The sequence below is a fragment of the Sciurus carolinensis genome, chromosome 6 (assembly GCF_902686445.1).
Source record: "Sciurus carolinensis chromosome 6, mSciCar1.2, whole genome shotgun sequence".
NCBI lineage: Eukaryota > Metazoa > Chordata > Mammalia > Rodentia > Sciuridae > Sciurus > Sciurus carolinensis.
In genome coordinates this window covers 104,504,609-104,525,522 of record NC_062218.1, presented here as the reverse complement: position 1 = coordinate 104,525,522, position 20,914 = coordinate 104,504,609, and the positions used below count along the sequence as shown (strand labels likewise).

General features: G+C 32.5%; 1 protein-coding gene across 6 annotated transcripts in view; it reads right to left on the bottom strand.

Annotated features, from left to right (window-relative positions):
* Positions 1 to 402: 402 nt before the first annotated feature.
* Tcerg1 (transcription elongation regulator 1) overlaps positions 403 to 20,914 on the bottom strand; it is a 67,141-nt gene continuing 46,629 nt past the window's right edge. The window contains exons 15-23 of one of the 6 annotated variants that reach the window (XR_007109084.1): positions 20,551 to 20,669; positions 15,164 to 15,314; positions 11,235 to 11,399; positions 10,724 to 10,906; positions 5,797 to 5,976; positions 5,028 to 5,111; positions 3,610 to 3,710; positions 2,685 to 2,778; positions 2,263 to 2,404 (exon numbers count right to left, since the gene is read on the bottom strand). Coding sequence is in view for 5 of the 6 variants with exons in the window: in XM_047555468.1 (XP_047411424.1) it covers positions 2,203 to 2,404; positions 3,610 to 3,710; positions 5,028 to 5,111; positions 5,797 to 5,976; positions 10,724 to 10,906; positions 11,235 to 11,399; positions 15,164 to 15,314; positions 20,551 to 20,669 (1,185 nt within the window). In the remaining variant the exon portion in view is untranslated. Of the gene's footprint in view, positions 2,405 to 2,684; positions 2,779 to 3,609; positions 3,711 to 5,027; positions 5,112 to 5,209; positions 5,356 to 5,796; positions 5,977 to 10,723; positions 10,907 to 11,234; positions 11,400 to 15,163; positions 15,315 to 20,550; positions 20,670 to 20,914 lie in introns of those variants that run through there. The other 5 variants (XM_047555468.1, XM_047555469.1, XM_047555465.1 and 2 more) reach the window with 5 other exon arrangements.

Below are 20,914 nucleotides of genomic sequence, written 5' to 3'. Positions count from 1 at the left end.
CTTTTTAAAATCATCACTTGGAAAAATGGGGCTTTTCGGTAAGTCTGACCTTAACAGTGGCTCAGGTCTCAGGGTAAAATGATTTTCAGAGTCTGTAGATAAGCACTACATCAGCCAGGCACAGAGGCTCATGCCTATAATCCCAGCAGCTGGGGAGGTTGAAGAAGAAGGATTGCAAGTTTAAGTTCAGCCTCAGCAACTTAGCAAGGCCCTGTCTTAAAATAAAAAGGGCTGGTAATGAAGCTCAGTGGTAAAGCACCTCTGGATTCAAATTCTAGCACCAAAAAAAAAAAAAAAAAAGAAGCACCATATGAAGATACTGATACTGAAACACAGTATAATTATAATAAAACTTTCATTACGAATGTGACATGCAAAGTCCTGATTTGATTGCTTAAAAAAAAAATCTATACAGAAAATTTTGATTTGTACTTTATATGAACAACCAAACTCAAATATTTTAAAAGTATGAGATATCACCAAGTCATTTTCTTAACACTGCTGATCTACTGTAAGAAAACAGAATGTGGTTAAGTAAGCAAACAATTCTGTGTGGAATTTAGAAGAACAAAATAAGATGTAAAAACATTTGAAGAGCAGTAATATTTCTATAATAGTTGGGTTCCTTTTGGCAAACACTTCACTTGGTGAATTTATAAAAATAAATTTCAAAACGAGAGAGGAAAAAAATACAAACCTTATTTATCATTTTTTCAGATTAAGACCTTACTTTGATCAATCAGGGCCAGGTTTCTACAGAGTTCACATAATTTCCATGGCACTTAATAGATTCAAGCTATTTACCAAGTAATACGGATGTGCATAGTCTCTAACTATATACATATAACTTACAAATACAGGTCTGTTTGTATTCCCTCTTTCTGTTGTAATCAGTAGGTATGAGGTCACAGGAAAAAACTTTTATGTGGCACTTAAACTGACAAGCTATGAGAGGATAAAAAGTTCTATTTTGTTTTTTGACTGGGGAGATAAAGTTAGAAAATGCAATTGAGAATCAGTTTCATGGTGTGATATGCATGACATATTGAAAGGATGTTAAAAAAGCACAAACCATCAATGTTAATATAAATGCCAATAAAACACAACAAAGCAAAGAAAAACAACAAAAACCAGCATCTTCTTTCTAGTAAGCAGTAAGTATTACTAAGGGACTTCAGCACCCAAAAAATAGTACTCTACAAATTTCTTTTCTTTATAGTGGGAAATAATGGATTCATATTCAAAATTTTTAAAACTATGTAATATTCAAGATTCAAATTCCACTTGCTGTTTCTTTTAAAAATAGGTAAAAAATTAGTTCTTATACTTTTGTAACAATAATCATATACAATCCACATATATAAAAAGGGTTGGTTTATTGTAGTTCAAATACATAAACTGAACATTCAAACATCTTAAACTTTAGAAACAAAAGTTTAACATTCAAACAGGAGTATAGTTTACAGGGAACACCCAGAAAGGTAATTTTGTTGTCTAATCCAGAATATTGATAAAGATCATTTAATGGAGAATAAAATATGTCCAACCAGCAGTTCTATTCTGGTCAACATGTTAGTTATGAATGTGGTTCCATACCTGAGAAGAAATTACTAAATAAATCTTCTCTTAGGCTAAACAACAAGACTTGGCCTATAATTCAGAGGGAATAATCAAAGCACATAAGTGAACAAATAAAACTAAACTGTTCTTTAGAGACAAAGGTAAAAGTATGTCCATTATAATATTCTTAGCCTCTGGAAGAATTCAATTTTCAGTGTTTTCTCTTTTACCCGCTTTAAAAAACAAAATCAAAACAAACCCCAACTTAAGTTTTCTTGGGAGTCTGTGGTATTTGCATCTTGCAAGTTCAAACCACAAATGCTCTTTTGTCTTGCATGTATAACACTGCTAGAAAGAACGTCACCAAGTCACTGACTTCCACACCTCATAAAAAGATGATTTTTAGCTTCAATATTTTAGATTTACTAGAGATAGCCTATATTTGAGTATGTATGTCAGTCATGCCACACAAAGAAAAGCGTATTTCCAAAATGTTCTGTTCAGAAACTGTTCGAGATTGCTTCTCCTGTTCGTCAGATGGTTTTCCAATAGGTTGACTAATGCACATATATGTAAAACCTGAAAATTGGCTCATGCAAGTGTTTTGAATTAATAGATACCCCTGTGGAAGAGTATTTAGATTTATTTTGTTGATCGTCTAGTGGGCTCTGACGCTGTGGGAGGTGGCGGTGGACCCCGGCGATCCAGATCATCAACATATGCCACAATCAGTTTACGCCTCTCCTCTGGCACACAGTCCAGTACTAGATACCGTTTGTCATTCTGCAAAATTTTTTCTACATCTTTCAGGTGCTGATCAGATTCTTGGATTAGCTTTTTGGATCTGAAATAAGAAAAAGAAGACCAAGAATTACTGACTGCTGTTCACTGGTCTTTCAAAAATGAGCTGGAAATGTCCATCTACTTCCTAATTGTGTTTCCATTTTTTTTTCCATTTTTTTTTTTAAGAAAAATTTCACTGCAGTAGTCACCTTTGTAAATCACCTCAGCAAAGACTCCAAGGAGTGAAAGGGCCTCAGAAGCTGAATTACCCTCCCACCCCTACTGGTGGTCCCTCCAGATCAGGGCTGAGGGTGGGTGGGTAAATCTTGCCCGTGCTGTACCTGTTCTGTGGATGAACAGAGGACTTCAGTCTGCGGGGCTGCCAATCCCAGCATCTTTCACAAGCTTTCACTTTCACATCTTTCACTAAATTAACTATAAAAATGTAGAAAGAAGTCTTACTTCACATCTAATTTAAAAGCCCAAGCTGATGCAAAACATTAAGGATCCTGACCAAAAAATCCAAATGACAAAATACCTAAAAACCACACCCTCAGCACTATCTATCCTCCCGTGCACATACCCTTCATTAAAATGTTTCAAATTTTTCTCTTAAAGGACGAAATGCTGGAGCATGAAACAAAAATGATTTCCTGCATACTGATTGATAAGCAATGCAAAATTGTCTCCCTAATGGTAAATGACTGGGGTTGGAAAACTACTGGATATGCTACACAGAAATCTTGTTTTAAAGACTCTGATTTTATAACTTTTTAAAAATTATTTAAACATATCCAGCAAACTGCTTTCCTCTGAGGGAAAAAAAATGTTTTTGCTAAGCTTCAGTAGAGGATTTCAGGTGTTAGAATGATCTAACCACATTGAATAGTTTTCAGAGGAGGCAAAGATAATTGATAGTGAAGTCTCTTCATGAAATACCATTCTTATAAAGTTGGGGGTACTCCTAAAAAAAACAAAAAAAGCAGTGAAGTAAAAACAAAAGTATGTTTTAAAAACCAGATGGGTGGGTAACACAAAATAAGAATTGACATCTGGGCCCTTTCTTTAAAAAAAAAAAAAAAAAAAATGGGAGGGGGGAAAAGTACAGTAGATATGGGCTATATTTGGCTTTGGATAAAAGTTGGCATCTTCTTATTCCTAAAAATTAATGTCAACATGTGTGTGAATGCAAAGTATGCTTTGGCCGTTAGAGTAAAGACTAGTAAAGACAATGACTGTCAACATGAAACAATTCAATGCACACACCTATATGTTATAAATTTGGTCTCTTTCAAAAGCGTCCTGAAGTCAGCTTTAGCTGTGATGTACTTGTCTCTGATGTATTCTTCAAATTCTCTTTGTTTTTTCTGCCAAAAAATACAAAGACAGTAAGATTATTGGGGGGGATAAATGTTAATTATTAATTAAACCAGTAATTCGTTAACTCATGTAATAAAATTAAAAAGTCAAAAGAAAAAGACAATCAGATATATTCTGGGTTCTATAAAATTCACTGAAGTATATAATCTGCAATGCATATTTTTAAGGCAAAAAAATTTTAAAAAGCAAAAATGGAAAACCATAAAGTACTACACTGCTGAGCATTTTACAATGATCATCTCCTTCAATATTCGTAACAACCTCAAGAGGTAGAAATTTTTTTAAAAATAAAGAGATTAAGGGTTAAGTATTCATTTCCTACTGACATATCTAAAAGCACAAAGACACTAGTGGGATATAATTTATGGATATACCAAGTACAAGGAAACACTCAGAACTTAAAAGACTTATATTCAGCATTTAGCTTTCTAGTAAAAAAAGGTCTTACTTACTACCAATTCTAAACAGGTAAGTTAGAAACTGAGAGTGGGTCTCCCATTTATCAGTCTATAACTCTTTCCCAGTCATGTATATTTTGTGGTCCAGACATTGAAAATCCAATGTACTAGAGTATGAAGGGGAAGGATATTAGATCTGTTTTTAGATACCAGGTCTAAAGAACAAACCAGGCAAGGGGAATGATGGGAAGAAAGAACACACAAAGGGCCAAGGGATAAAAATAAAATGTAGTAAAGAATACTTTTCTTAATATCATTCACAATTTTAAACTTTAGGTGAATTTGTTCACTATACTGGAGTCAGAGTGCATGACAACAGGACTCAGTTTTTATAAACCTCATGATTCTGAGAGGTTTCTGTACTATAAAGTCTCTGGAACATACAAGAACTCAGGATCTCATTGTAGTGTTCTGTTAGTGTAGCTTAAAAGTCAGGTGTTTTGATATTTTAGTATCAACTGCCAGTGTGAATAGGTCTATGTAGTGGGACTTGACTATAAAATAAAACCATAACTTCATTAAATCTCTAAGATCCCAAAACATAAGTTTATCCCCAATAAATAAAAATTTAACTTAAGATAATGCCTTCTTAATATATTGTGCAAAAAATAAAACATGAATTTAAAAATTCGATTCATTTTTCATAGAGTTGAAAATAACTGACTTAAAACCATCAACTTCATTTTGGTCAAGGTATTAATATGCTGGGGCAGATTGGAGATCCCCTCCCTGAAACTTGGCAATAAAACTATGACTATTAAACAATAAAAAATAAACTAACGCTGCTGATTAAGCACCCAACTAATATATATATAAACTGACAGATCTCAGACAAAACCTTCTTACCCTGTCACTAGAAGAGAACTTAATGCACCGAGGATCTTCTTTAATGATTTTTTTTACTTCTTTCCACGTGGATGTTAGGGTAATCTTTGAAAAGACAAAGTGAATAAACAACATAAATACAATTCACTTTTATTTAGGGGGTCAAACTGCAGCACATATGGTACATAATATTACACACTGACCTGCGATCTCTTGTAATGCCCAAGCGTAACTGGACTAGTTAGGGACAGGGAAGCAGCTTTAATGCAATTTCTTTTTGTTGGCTTGCCACAAGAGTTATTTTCATGGCCATACTTTCAAGGTGGCCTAAGACAATCACCTGCAAACCCTGTATTTACATGGGCAAACATCATAACTTCTGAAGAAACCATCACCAAAAAGAGAGCAGATAAACAGGAACAAAACCTGGATAACAAAGGGTACAAACTGCCAAACAAGGGGCCATAGTACCAAATTGAAAATGGAGCAAAAGAAGGAATTTACTGAATCTATAATCAGGAGGGATCACTGATCACACACAACTACGGACAATTTGAATTAGCACAGGAGCAGTTATGAATTTGAAAACTGCAAAAAGAAGTAATTTCTAAATAGTAAGAATGCCATAACATATTTAAAAGAAAAAAATCAGAGAAGAGAGTGTCATAAAAACTATGAATTCCAGTAAGAGATCTAAAGACCACAACACTAAAAATCATATCAATGTTTTACTTTTTGAAATATGGAAGATTCATCCAGATGAAAGATAGGAAAAAATAGAGATTCTCACCGCAGAGGTTTCATCCAGAAGTTGCCTAAAGTGCTCCCTTTTCTTTTTGGTGAGTGCTTCAATATGTTCATTAAAAAGCTTCTCTTTCTCCTCTCTTTCCAATAAGGATCCAGATTCCCAGCGGTGATCTTTTCGGAGAGTCCTCCGAGTATCAGACCACGACACATCTGAAGAACGTACCTAAACACAGAGAATTACCTGTCATATATATAATTACCAAAGAGACTTCATATTTTAATAATAAGAGGTCCAATTATTTAGCTGAGGAATGATAATCCAATTTTTATTTTAGAAAGAGTCACATTCAGAAACTAAAAAGTAACATTTTCTGAAAAATAAATATATTCCTTTGACTAGATTATAAAATGAATCTCATGTTAAAAGGTTGTTTAAATAGAACTTCTAGCAAGTTAGTTAGTTCAGGACACTTGAATACCACTAAGTTAATTAACAACTAAGCAATGTGTGTTGCCAATGATCTAGAAAAAAAGCTTGTGGTAGCTCTTAGTTAAATAATTGAAAGCATACTTCAAGCCAGAATTCTTACCTCCCCACTGCTCAACTAAACTATCAAATACATGTTTAGAATTAGGAAGGTGGGAAAGAATGGAGAGACATTATCTTCCATCAAACATAATCCATAAAAACTTTAGTACCTAGGTATTAACACCTTATCAAATATGATGGTATTAAGTTTGTATTCTTGCAATACTGAAGATCTCAAAAAAAAGGGCAACACGATAAATCTTGTGCTCAAATTTAGACTTATCAACTACTTACTTGAATAATTCTTACCATAAGCAAGACATAACATAGTCAAGAAGACAACAAAAGCAAATCAATTAATTGTGATATACCATATTAACAAAATGAAGGATAAAATGATATAATCATCAATCGATACAGAAAAAGCATTTGACAAAATACTCTTTCATGACAAAAACTCAACAAATCAGTTATAGAAGGAATATATTTCAATACTATAAAGGTCATAAGACAAACCAAGAACTAACATCATACTCAACAATATAAAGTTGAAAAACTTTTCCTAAGTTCAGGACAGGACAATGTGCCCACTCTCACCATTCCTTTTCAACATAGTACTGAATGTCCTAGCCCCAACAACTAGGCAAGAGAAAGAAACAAAAGATAACCTACCAGGAAAGGAAGACATAAAATCATCTGTTTGTTGATGGTGTGATGTATAGAAAACCCCAAAAAACTATTAAAACTGATAAAACAAATTTGGTAAAATTGTAGGATACAATCTACATTAAAATTTAGTAGCACTTCCACAGATTAATAAATAGTTAAAAAGGATAATACTTAGGTATAAATTTAACCAAGGAGTGAAAAACGTATGTACTGAAAAACTATAAAACGCTGATAAAAGAAATGAAGAGAACAATAAATTGAATTATATCTTGTGTTCACAAATTGGAGGAATATTATTAAATGTACACACTACCCCAAAGTGATGTACAGATGCAGTGCACTCCTTATCAAAATTCCAATGTTATTTTTTGCAGAAAGAACACTTTAAGTTCATGAGACCACAAAAGATTCATAAGAGCCTAACCAATCTTGAACAACCTGAACTCATCATACTCCCTGATTTCAAGATATATTATAGATCAATTATAAACCAAGCAGCATGGTACAGCATAAAAACAGGCACATCAACCAAAGGAACAAAGCAGAAAGCCCCAGAAATAAACTCATTCAAGTATAGTCAATTGATTTTTAACCAAAGAACCAAGAACACACATTGGGGAAAGGACAGTTATTTCCAATAAATAGTACTAGTTAAAACTGAATATCCACATGCAGAGGAATAAAAATGCCGCTAATCTCACACCATTAAAAAAAAATCAATTCAAAATTCAAAAAACCTGAAACTGTTAAAATTCAGAGAAGATATAAGGGAGGTCTATGATACTGGTCTAGACAATTATTTTTTGGATATAACCCTGAAAGCACTAATAATAAAAGTAAAAATAGACAAACAGACCAGTGGAACTGAATAAAACTAAAAGCTTCTGTACAGCAAAGGAAACAACAAATGAAGAAACAATGTGCAATATGGGAGAAAATAAATGCAAACCATAATTGAATAAATATCCAAAATATTAAGGAATTCAAGCAACTCAACAGGAAGAAAACAAATGAACCAGATTAAAAAATGGGCAAAAGGACTTGAATACACATTTCTCAAAAGAAGACATACAAATGGCCAATTGGTACATGAAAAAATGCTCAGCTCACTAATCATTGCAGAAATGAAAACTGAAAACACAGTGAGATATTACCTCATAACCAAGTATGACTTTGTGTGTGTATGTGCACATGCGCATGCCCACTGGGGCTTGAACCCAAAGGAGCTTTACCACCTAGCCACATCCCCAGTCCTTTTTTTTTTTTTAAGACAGGATCTCACTAAGCTGCTTAAGTCCTCAATTAGTTGCTTAGGCTGGCCTTGAACTTATTATCCTCCTGCCTCAGCCTCCAGAGCTAAGATTAGAAATGTTTACCATCACACAGGCTTAAGTATGACTTTTATCAAAAAGATGTTCAGGGGCTGGAGAGATAGCTCAGCTGGTAGAGTGCCTGCCTTGTAAGCACAAGGCCCTGGGTTCGATCCCCAGGAGCCCCCGAAAAAAAAGAAAAGAAAAAAAAAAAAGATATTCAAAGAAGTCTTTTAGTGAGAATGGGAACTTTCATACACTGTTGATGACAACATAAATTAGCATAGGCAGTTCCTCAGACAACTAAAACCAAAATTACTTTATGATCCATCAATCCCCTTCTTGGGTACACATACAAAGTAATTAAAATCAGCATGAAGTCAATCAATAGGTTGAAGGGAGAAATGCACTCCCAAATATTCACTGCAGCATTATAACTAAGTGTCTATCAATGAATGAATAAAAAATATAACATCTATGTAAATAAATGTAATAGATATATGCAAATATATAAAACACATAATGGAATACTATTCAGCCTTTAAAAGGAATGAAATCCTGTCATTTACAAACTTAGAGAACATTTTTAAGGGAAATAAGCCAGGCACAGAAAGACAAAAACCTCATGATCTCACTTATATGTGGAAGCTAAAGAAGTTGAACTCACAAAAGGAGACAATAGAATGGAGTAGCAGGGAATGGAAAAGATGATGGGGACTTAGTGGGCAAAGGATACAAAATTTAGAGAGTGCAAGAATGAGTTTTGAAATCTGCACAGCAGGATGACTTAATAATATTGTACTACATATTGAAAATAGAAGTAAGAATAAATTTAAAATGTCTCACCTTAAGAAATGATTATGCAAAGTGATAGTTGTTATTTTAGCTTGATTTAACTATTCTACATAGTATAAATACAATAAGATTATAGTATACCTGATATGATCTGTCAAATGAAAATAATACATATTTTTTTAAAAAACAAAAGAAACAGAGGATATAACAGGTCTGGCTGGCTTGCCAATACCACTGATGGTGGTAGTATTAAGTCACATTGCTGCCAATATGGGAGACTGAAAAGATAGGTTAAGAAAAATTTAGAAATGCTTATTCAGTCAATGTTTATCAAAAATCTAAATATGTGCCAGATAAATACTGTATGTAGCACTGGGACTGCAAAATAAGATGTTATCACCTTCTTCAAAGAGTACACTCTTTTTTTAAAGGACAAATGGAGCAAACAATTACATGTAATAAGTGCCGAAAAGTATATGCTAATCACAAGAATGATAAAAGGAACAAGATCAAATCTAACTACGTGGACAGGAAGTAGATGCACAGAAGAGATTTGCATGCACTCTTGAAGAATGAGAAAGTATGTCACTGCAGAAGGAACAGTTTCAAAGCATTCCCAGTGAAAAGATTGCCATAAAGCAATGGTAGGATGGTATGGATCATTAGAGGACAGTTTAGAAGGCTGGAACTCAGGGAGCAAGTGAGGAAAGCAAAGATAATAAAGTGTGGGGAAATCAAGGACTGAATTGTGTTTTATGTTATGCTAAGGAGTTGCATTTGACCTGCTCTGAGTAGAGAGAACCTTCACCTCTTGCAAGTAATCAGGAGAATAACAAATATGTGTGTGTGTGTGTGTGTGTGTGTGTGTGTGTGTGTGTGTGTTGTTCTGGAATGAACTCAGGGCCTTGTGCATGCTAGGCAAGTGTTCCATGCACAAAAATGTCTAGGATAGAAATAAAGCAGATCAACTTGGGGGAATGTGAAAGGAGAGGAGAGAAATTTCAAAACTACTGGAATTGTCCAGAAACAGAAAAAAGAAAAGTTAGAAGAAGCAACAGGAATAATAAGAAAAGTCCCATTTAAAGAGAGAAAAGAAGTATATGAAACAGGTGACAGAGAGGGCAAAAATATAACCAACTAGTATAACATAGCAGTCTGGGGGCATCAGTGTAGGGACAAAAAACCCTACATACCTCAACAACCCTGAGAGGTAAGGCAGAAGATTTCAAGAAAGTTTCAGGGTATCTCCTGGGGTCAGTACACCTCCAGTCCTACATCTCATATCATCTACATGTATAATAATTGATCATCACAATGATGACCCTAAATCATCAAGAAAAAAGTCCAATTATGTTCTGTACACTTTAATACTATGACAGGTAAGTGTGTAATTAAGATGGTTTTCATCAAGAACAATTAAAAAACAGAATTCTGAGACCAAAGGATTATGAATTTTCATACATGCAAAACATCTAATTTCTAAGTTTGTTAAGTAACTACAGTTTTCCTATTCTACAGGGCTAATACCAAGTATTCAATTTTTAAAAGCTTTATAAACAACAAATTATCCCTTGTAGTCAAAGAACATTAAATGTTCACAATAAGGTAATATAATGGATTTCTAACATTCATACTTTAGAGGGAGACAACAAAAGCTTAACAAATACCATGTCAGACAGAAGAGCCTTGAAATTCTGGATGGCTTCTTCTCGTTTGTGTTGCTCTCGCTCTCGATCTATTTCTTTTGTTTGTTCTGAACGAGCTTTTTGAACCTCCCTTTCCCTTTCCCGAAGGCTTGCCTCAATGCGAGCTTGCCTTTCAAGCTCTTTCTCTTTTTCGGAGTCTAAATTCTGTAAAAGTAAATTATATTATTTTTCTTACCAACTCCATCAAAATATGCTTTCACAGAATAATTAGTTTGCCAAATAAAAAATTTTGAATGTAGTTTTTACCAAAATATATCTATAAACACTGTACCTCATCCCCCTATCAACCAGATTTGTTAAAAATACCAACATTTCCAACCCTCCCACAAAAACACACACCCTTAAACAGTTAAGAATTTTATTATTCAGTGATAATAATACAAGTAAACACAATGACATTCTGCTGTCATGTATAACTAAAAAGAACAAACACAATTAAAAAAAAAAAAAAACAAGTAAACATAATGATTACCTTGGCTATTTTTTCAATGTACTGTTTGAAAAGGTCTTCTCTCATTGATGAACTATCCACTGCTTTGTAACGTGGATCACTTTCTACTTTGTCTTTTACTTTGCTCCATCGAGACTGACTGTCCAAGTGATGATTTGATAATAGTTCAAAGAAATCTGATTTAATCTATATTTTAAAACAGGTAGTGGGATGGGGGAGAATGATATATCATGATAAAATTATTATAGCTAAGTATTTACAAGTAGGAAAAAAACCATTTACTTACCTTAAATGAGAATAACTTTTAAAATGCACTTAGAGTAGAATAAATCTTAAAAATAGTAACAAAATTGCTTCTCTATTAAAAGTATAAAAATCAATTAAGCACACAGACTCTCATTTAAAATCTGTCTAATTCAAAATAAGTTGTATTATACAAAGAAAAAACTACATAGAAATAAAACTTTTTTGGTTTGTTTAACTTTTGACCTCAGAACTGCCCATGTTTTCATGGAGGGTGTCAATTTGCATTGAGTTGCTTTCATTTTCAGGTAAGACTCAGGCTTATGAATTGATAATAAAATAACATAGAGTTGGCAAGAATTACATCTTAAAAATTGATGAATAAAATTTTCATTTATTAAAATAGGAGAAGTTAGAAATCTTTGAGCACAAATAGTAAGTCATTACAAACTTATACGGTTAAATGTCTAAAATCAAAATAGAATAAAAATTTGTATTCTGGTTTAAAAAGAGCAATGTTTGTAACTTAACATGTAAGAAATACATTGATCATAATTAATCGTTACTAAAAGAACTACTTTCAAATACCATTCTTAAAATACTAAGTGCCAAAGTTATTAAATAATATTAATTCTTAAGACCCTATTCCAAAATTATATATATATATATATATACATATATATATACATATATATTTTTTTTTAAATAGGGAAGAAAGGTAAAAACATTTTTACAGTCTTTTGAGGACCTAAATGTTTTTTAAAATTCCATCTCATCTGAATTACTTTGTATTCCTACCACAGAAATGTTCCCAGTGTAGTCAAAATCATTTCAATAAGGGTTTCTGACCACATCAAGACCCTTCCACCATAGGGACTAGATATTCTGTCTTCCCGTCTTAAGGGAATTAAGAAATCAGGGATGCAATCAGAATTTAAGATGTGTGCACAAAGTAAATGAATCATTCCTTCTGCCTATTCCTAACATACCAATTCCCCTTATAATCTCATTTCTTTTAATTAGAGGAGGTTAACATCCTTTCTGGAAAACATTTGTAAAGTTATAAGAAACAGATTTTCTTTTTTTTTATTTGTTTGTTTTTTTTTATTATTGTAAACAAATGGGATACATGTGGTTTCTCTGTTTGTACATGGCGTAAAGGCATACCATTTGTGTAATCATAAATTTACAGAGGGTAATGTTGTTTGATTCATTCTGTTATTTTTAAGAAACAGATTTTCTATATCAGAAATATTTTTAGAAGACAAGAACTAATCACTTGTGGATCTCTCCAATGTTGAAGTTGGCTCTTAACTGTTTAATGAGTAGTGCTCATAAACCCAATACTTCAACACAGTTAAGAAAATACTCATTTGGGTTCTATCACAGTGTTTCTCATATTCTCTGTGGAAAAGGATATTTTTTAAATGTACTTTCAGAATATACAAAAATAAAGTGTCATAAAAGAAAGCACTTGATACTGTGATTAAATCACTACTATCACTACTTGTCAGTAGTGATAAAATTTCTATTCATCTTGTCTACTTTTAACATGATGAAAACAAATTCCTAAATATGTTTGGTAAACTAAATGCAAAATTCACAACACCTATGTTAAAACATACAATCTGTAACAAATAGGAATTTTTCTTTAAACCATAGAAATTCTTATTAACTTAAAAGTCATCAAATATTAGATAACCCTATAAAGTAAGGGTTTCTCATATGGTTTTAACATTTTGATGTACATACACACTATAAATAAAATTAAATTTTAACTTTCTTTCATTGGGAGAGATTACCGTAACAGGCTCTAAGTGGCTTTCTAAGGCTGCTCTCTGTGTGGAAATTATTTGATAGCTTCGTCAATGTTAAAAATTGTCATTTACCATTAATTCAAGTCAAGATCTAGATTTTCTTCCTGTTTTCTTCCCTATTACTAAATTATTTAGCTTGTTTAACAGAAAATTTTAAAAAGGGAAAAGAGAAAAATGCCAAAAGATCAATTCTATTACATGCAACTTCAAATGTGATATTCTAAAAAGTACTTGAACTTTACAAAACTTGGTTATAAGAAATAAGTAAATAAACTTCAAAATAAACAGAAGCCTGAGGGTAGCTGTTTTAGCCAACAAAATAAATGTAAGCTAAGTAAAATATAACTTTAAAAAAGTAACTTTTAAAGACATTTTTATAAAATGAAAAACTACTTAAGGGGAAAAACAGATTTCACAGAAGTCAGTTAATTTTAAACCTTTACAGACAACATATTTCATAAGAATATAAATAATACAGTGGAAGTCATGAAATAAAAGTGATAAAATTTCATCTAACAAATACTCTCAGAATGTGAATATAAAATCTATGATACTTAAACCCTTAAAGATTTCTCCTTTGATGGACTGGTTAAAATTGATTATGTATTTGTTAAACTGGCTCAGAAAGCTTTCCTTTAGCAATTTCCTGACTTATTATTACTTTTTATTTAGTAATGATATAAGCCAAACCTATAAAGAATTACAATTTTGCAATCAAAAGAAAATAAATGTTTGATTTATTTATATGTCATATCTATTTAATTTCATTTTTTAAATTAACACATTCTGGACAAAATGCTCACCATTTTGTAAGGAAAAAGACTAAAAAAAAAGTAAACTACTGGAACTGAGAAAGGCTAAAATCATCACATAGAGAATCCAATTCTATCCTCACTAGGGAATTCCATAATATTTTGCATTCTGAGAATGATAACTGTCAGACTGAACTGACAGGCTGCACAGCACAAAACTGTAAAGTCTACCCACTCATTATAAAATAGAATACATAAAACAGTTACAAAAAAAGTAGATGGAAAAAGAAAATTAAGTTAAAAATACAAAGAAACACATTCAACTTGTATAAAAACAATCATACATTATTAAACATTTAATTACTTGATTTTCTTTAATCAAACAGGTTATTCTAGAAGTCAAAAGTAACAAACTATTCATTTACATTTCTTAATAGAATCTGTAATGTTTTAACTTTCCAGAATAAGAGGTGGTTTTAAATGTCAAGAATGATTAAGCTCCAGAGGTTATTTTCTCCCATTCATAAAAGCACACCGGGACACTAAGGAGAATGGCTGCATGTTTTGATGGTTCACACACCACTGCTGCATCTCCCTACCAATTTGCCTCCTCAGTGGTAAGCTCCTCTCCATTCCTGACATTGCTATCAAATGACATTTGGAATTCATTAATCTTTTATAACTAACCTTTAATTCTGATAAGCAATAATTTATATGTAAGATGTGTATTGAAAGAAAGTCACAAAAATGCTATTTTTAAGAGGGTTTTAAAAAAAAAAGATAGTTCTTTGAAATTCAAATGTTACGACCTATAAAGAGTTTTGAAATCTTAGCAGACATTTAGCAGGTCCCACTTAGCAGGCAGTCCTAAAAGCCAATTCTGCACTTAGTAGGCATTTTAGTGTTAATAAAACTTAAAGCAATCCTATATAGTTTAGTGAAGCTACTTAAATAAGCATCATGGAGGTAAACTGATAGAACACACACATATAACAACTTTAAAAGGTAACTTAAAACAACAAAAAGCAAACATAGGTCCAATACTTATGCCCATGAATGAGGTTAATAAACAGCACCAGATTAGTTCTTTCCCATTCACATTCTCATCAATCACACACTGGAACTAAAACCATCTTACCTTCTCACCTCTGGTCTTCGAATCCTCTTTCTCTTTCTTCCTTGCAGCTGCCACAAATTCATTAAACAATGCTTCTCGATCTTTCATCTTTTCAATTGCTTTGAATCTTGAATCTTTAGCATGTTTGGCTGCAAATTCACTAAAAGTAACTCTGTAACAAAATGGTAAGTGTGCTAACTTTGGTTGAGCTATTTCTGCTGGTAGAGAAGTATAGTAAAAGATACCATTTTCCCAGTAAGAACATATGCCAGACACACTAAATTCCAAAATCTGCCTAAACAGTGAACAATGAGTCACAAAAAAAAGAGTTCTTAAGAAGGGCTAAAGAATGAAAAATGTGGTTATTGACTAGTATGCCATCAGCATGGAATCAGAAAGATAAATATGCATACACACATTAAAAAAACAAAAAAGAGGCAGGAGATCAGAGATTAAAGAATATCTGTGCTTCAACAGACTTAGGAGTTCATTTACTTCTACCCTTAAGATGAAACCTGCTTCTAGTCATATGAAATAACTCTTAATGGATTAGCTCTCTTTCTTTAAAAAACTATAAAATTAGACATAGTATATGAGGCAACTGATTTCTAGAATTCAACAAGAGTTGGCAAAAAAAGTTTAGCTGTCTGGAAAAAAAAAAAAAGAGAAATTCATGAAACAAGTCCTATTGCCATTGACCTTTGCAGAAAGTCAGAATGCAAGTGGAGCACAGTGGGCCCAAAGTTACAAGAAAAAAAGATTACAGTTTGGGTACTAAAACAGAAGGGGAAGAAACTATAAAGATCCCAATGAAGCTGGGCATGGTGGCACATTCCTATAATCTCAGCAGCTCAGGAAACTGAGAACAGAGGATCGCAAGTTCCAGGCCAATCTCAGCAACTAAGCAAGGTTCTAAGCAATTCAGGGAGACCCTGTCTACAAACAAAGGCTAGAGATGTGGCATAGTGCTTAAAAGCCTTGGGTTCCCTGGTACCGCACCCCACAAAATCCCAATGATTCCAGGGGCTAAAGGACAAGGATCACAAATTCAAGGCCAGTGTCATAACTTAACAAGACCCTACCTCAAAGTAAAAGGGGCAGGGGGGCAGGGGCTGGAGATATTTCTGGGTCAATAACACAGCATCCCTGAATTTAATCCCATGTACAACAGGGGTTGTGGAGTAGGGAGGATGGAGGAGGAGGGGAAAGGAGGAGGAAAAGTTATAGAGAGGGTAACCCACCAAAAAAAAATCTCACTTAGGGTTGATTTCTGACAAATCCACAGATAAGGCCAAACTGTCCAAGAGTAGGAAACAACCATTTCCTACACACCATGGTGTCACAGGGTTAAAAGCAAAAAAGAGATAATGGAGATTCATCAGTGGAGGAGAAATAGTATCAAGACAACAAAGTACACAAAATATCCATAATGGAGAGAAGCTGGGAGGTTGAGAAAAAAAAAAAAAAAAAAACTACTTTTAAGGTCTACCCTAACAAATTATAAAATCAAGCATAAAATTAAGGGGATTCCTGATAATTAAAATGTCTGTTGAAACAAAAATTTCCACTCTTCAGCTGAAGACAACAGACTCTGGAATCTCTACATATCATCCCCAATGTCCAATATTCAATAATTTTTTTAAAATCATTATACATACAAAAAAATGTAAATGATAGAAAAAAATTTTACATCAATAAAAACTGAACATCAAATGTCCAGATGTTATTCTAAGCAGACTACTTAAAGCAACTATTGCAATCATACCGCAAGAATTAAGAAAAATAGGTTCCAAACATTGAAAATATGGTCTTTATTTTTTTATTTTTTATTTTCGGTGCTGGGGATTGAACCCAGGCCTTGATGCTTGCAAGGCAAGCACTCTACCCACTGTGCTATATCCCCAGTCCGAAAATATGGTCTTAATAAACGAACAAAGAGAAAGTTTCAACAGAGATATGAAAAATACAAAAGAACTTAAGCTGTGAGGAAACTGATAGGTCTAATATGAGAGTAGATATATTAGAATAAAGAGTAATTTACTTGAGGTTTATTTAGATCAATAATAATAATCATCTAATCAAAAGAGGAGACCAAAAAAAAAAAAAAAAAAAATTGGAGGAACCTAATATCAAAACATTTTAAATTATATGATAAAGCCTAATGATGTTAGGTATTTTCTAAAAAGTATGTCCATGAATACTAGGCATTATGAACTTTCATATATATTTGGTAAATATTTTAATATTTGATGTTTTCAACTTAAAATAGTAAGAATTTCTAAAAAAAAGAAAAGAAAACCCATGTTTAGCACACTTGTAGAAGGGGAAATAAAAGCTTATTTTCCCCTTAAAAAACTATTCCAATGCAAAATCAAAATATATTCTTGTATGTGTTAAAACCAATTTATGTTACAACTTTAATTAGGAAAAAAAATTAGCTGGTTAACTTTAGAATTTCAAAGTTAAAACATCGACTAAAAATTAAAAGTAGCACTCATAGGTAACTTATTTTTACCCTTCTGGTAGCCAAAGTCATATTATAATTATCTTTTGTATGAAACCAAATTAGTCACAATGTCAAGTTTCACTAATTCAACATTCTGAACAGCAGAATACTGTAAACCTGACTTGAAAAATAAATATGCAACCCTAATAAAATTTTAAGGTAAAACAAAAATCTCTATCTCAGAAAAGGGATGATAAAGTTCATCACAACCATATTTTATGATAAATACCTTTTTTTAATTTAATTTTAAAATTGAAACATAAAATTGAGACATATTACTATCTTAAGTAAATCTCTTTTAAAATGCAAAACCAAAGTGTAGAAGTGGGAATTGAATTATTTAGACATTATTTATAAAATATTCATCTTTTAGCATAACTGACTAAAATGAACTTTTATCATTAGATTTGTGTGCAATTTTTTTTTTTTTTTTTTACATGACTTATTTCTTAACCCTGAAAAGCACTACACATTTTAAAACAAAATCCTTTGGGGGGAAATGGGTGAGTTGGTGGTAGGGGTCCAGGGAGGATGTAAGTATAGTTGACCACAGTATAGTTGACCACAGTATGCCTGAAATTTCCAGTTAAAGAAAAAGAGACACAGAAGAAATAGGAACAGTTAAGTAATTATCAGTCATTCTTTTCCTTTGGAACAAACCCCAGTGTTGTATATTTACTAGCTCTACTAGGGTTTTTTAAGTTCTTCCTTATTTGCTTCTACTGATTAAAAATGGTCCTAATTTGTATGTTAGAATTAAATGTACAAAGTAGGGACAGAGCACATTGTTTGTTTTCTAAAATAACCTGCATTGTAGAGATACCTTTAACAAATCTATCTGCCCAGAAATAATACCAGTAGACTATCACATTATAATAAGATTTAGATCTACGAAAGGAAAACCTCTTTGGAGTTTCAATTCTTCCCAGACCAATAAAGAGTTTTAATGAATCACCTGGAAATAAGTTACAGACATCCATAAACCTTCATCTATAACTATTTCAGCATGCAACTCCTGAGAGTAAAGTTGTTATGTGCCATAACCACAATAACTCAACAATTAATGATTCTCAATCATAATTCAACATCAAATGCATATTTGAATTTCCTCAACTCCCCAAAAATGTTTTTTATAGCACAGTCAACTGTGACTCACGAATTTATCCTTCTAACTACGAAAAAACTCAAGACCACTTGAAGAGTCTGAAATTCTATAACCTCCTGAAGAATATTACCTTCTTCATGGTCACAAATAACTCTATTAGCTTTATTTTCTGAAATTTGTTTTAATACCAAAGGTTTCTTTTCACATTTCAAAAACAAAACTATAATACCAAATACACTAGCTACAACACCATCACTTCCTACTTCTACTAACAAGATATAACTGTTTAAATGAGATGAACTTTTTTATTTAACACTAAAGATTCCATGAGTCTACCCTATGGTTTTAGATACTTTCCATGAGGCTAGCAGAGCACTTACCTACCATGAGTTAAGTCCTGGGTTTAATCCCCAGCACTACAAAAATAAATACACAGTTTCATAGCTAGATGTGGTATCACACACCAGTAGTCCCAACACTTTTAAGGCTGAGGTAGGAGGATTTCTTAAATTCAGAGCTCAAGGCCAACCTGGGCAACATAATGAAACCTTGTCTCAAAAAGAAAAGGAAAAGAAAAAAAAAAATTCTCCATATACTGAGGTGTTCATAGCAACCTAATAACATTATTATTCCAACTAAACCATAAATTAAGAATAATTTCCCCTACTGGTACTATTCTGTGCAATACTGGGCTAAAGTTAAAATCCCAGTTTCACTATTTGCTTTTCTTACCTTATCTGTAAAACAGATATATCATGAGTATCTAAATACTGACTGTTGTGAAGATTCAGTAAGATAACTAAAGTTGTTATGTGCCATAACCACAATAACTCAACAATTAATGATTCTCAATCATAATTCAACATCAAATGCATATTTGAATTTCCTCAACTTCCCAAAAATGTTTTTTATAGCACAGTCAACTGTGACTCACGAATTTATCCTTCTAACTACGAAAAAACTCAAGACCACTTGAAGAGTCTGAAATTCTATAACGGGTTTGTGTATGTGTGTGTATATATATGTTCTCATGTATATATACATATATATGTATTCTTTTAAGTGTACCTAAGCACATAAAATACTCAATAATTGCTTCAGTTACTGCTATAATGCTAGAAATGAGTTTAAAATGTCTCATTTTCTTAAGCCCATTCATGTATACAATACACATTAACATTAAAAATGTTAGACAAAACAATCTAGAAAACTTTGAAAAGTCCTTTACCACTTCACATGAATCAAAATAATTTTTCTCCTCTGCAATTTATTATGCAAAAAAACTTTATGAAGATAAGAACAGATTTTATATCACTTTCCAGTCCCTGGAGAAATGGAGAACAATTTATTCTCACAGGAAAATATTTAAATCAAAGGTAACCATGGAGAACAATTTATTCTCACAGGAAAACATTTAAATCAAAGGTAACCTTCTTATATTACCTATAGGGTTCTCTAAAGTATACTTCTTTTTGTTCTTTCTTTTTGTGCCCAGGATTGAACCAAGGGGCACTTAACCACTAAGCCACATCCCAGCCTTTTTATTTTTGAGACAGGGCCTCGCTAAGTTGAACTGGTGATCCTCCTTCCTCAGCCTCCTGAGCCACTAGGATTACACTCAAGTGCCACTATTCCTGACTAAAGGAAACACTTTAAAAAAAAAGATCAGAACAAGACTAAGGCAGAAACCAATCAAACACAGCTTTTCATGTCCAAATATCCAAAAGATAGAGATATATTTTTAAACTGATTTTAGAAGAAACATCTTTTGTTATTTGACAGTAATGAATCACATACCTTGGATTAAACTTTGCTTCTTCCATCATTTTTTTGAAATCTTCCTTGGCTTGCATTATTTTGTTTTTCTTTTCCCTGCGTTCCTCCTCTGCCCTGGTCTTTACATACTGATCAAACACCTATCACAAAAATATACCAATTTGACAAGTCAGTCTTTCATATAGGTAATTCACCTATCAAAAAAGTCTTTGTCCAAACTGTAATAGAAAAAAATATTAAATATAGAGAGCTAAAAGCAGATTATCTATAGTACAAGTTGTGATCACTTTAAAGGATTCAATGAAATACTATAAGCATACCACTCTCTGCTTAGGTATATAGAATAAAAGAGAAAAAGAAAAGCTAAAAGTCTATTTAATTTTGG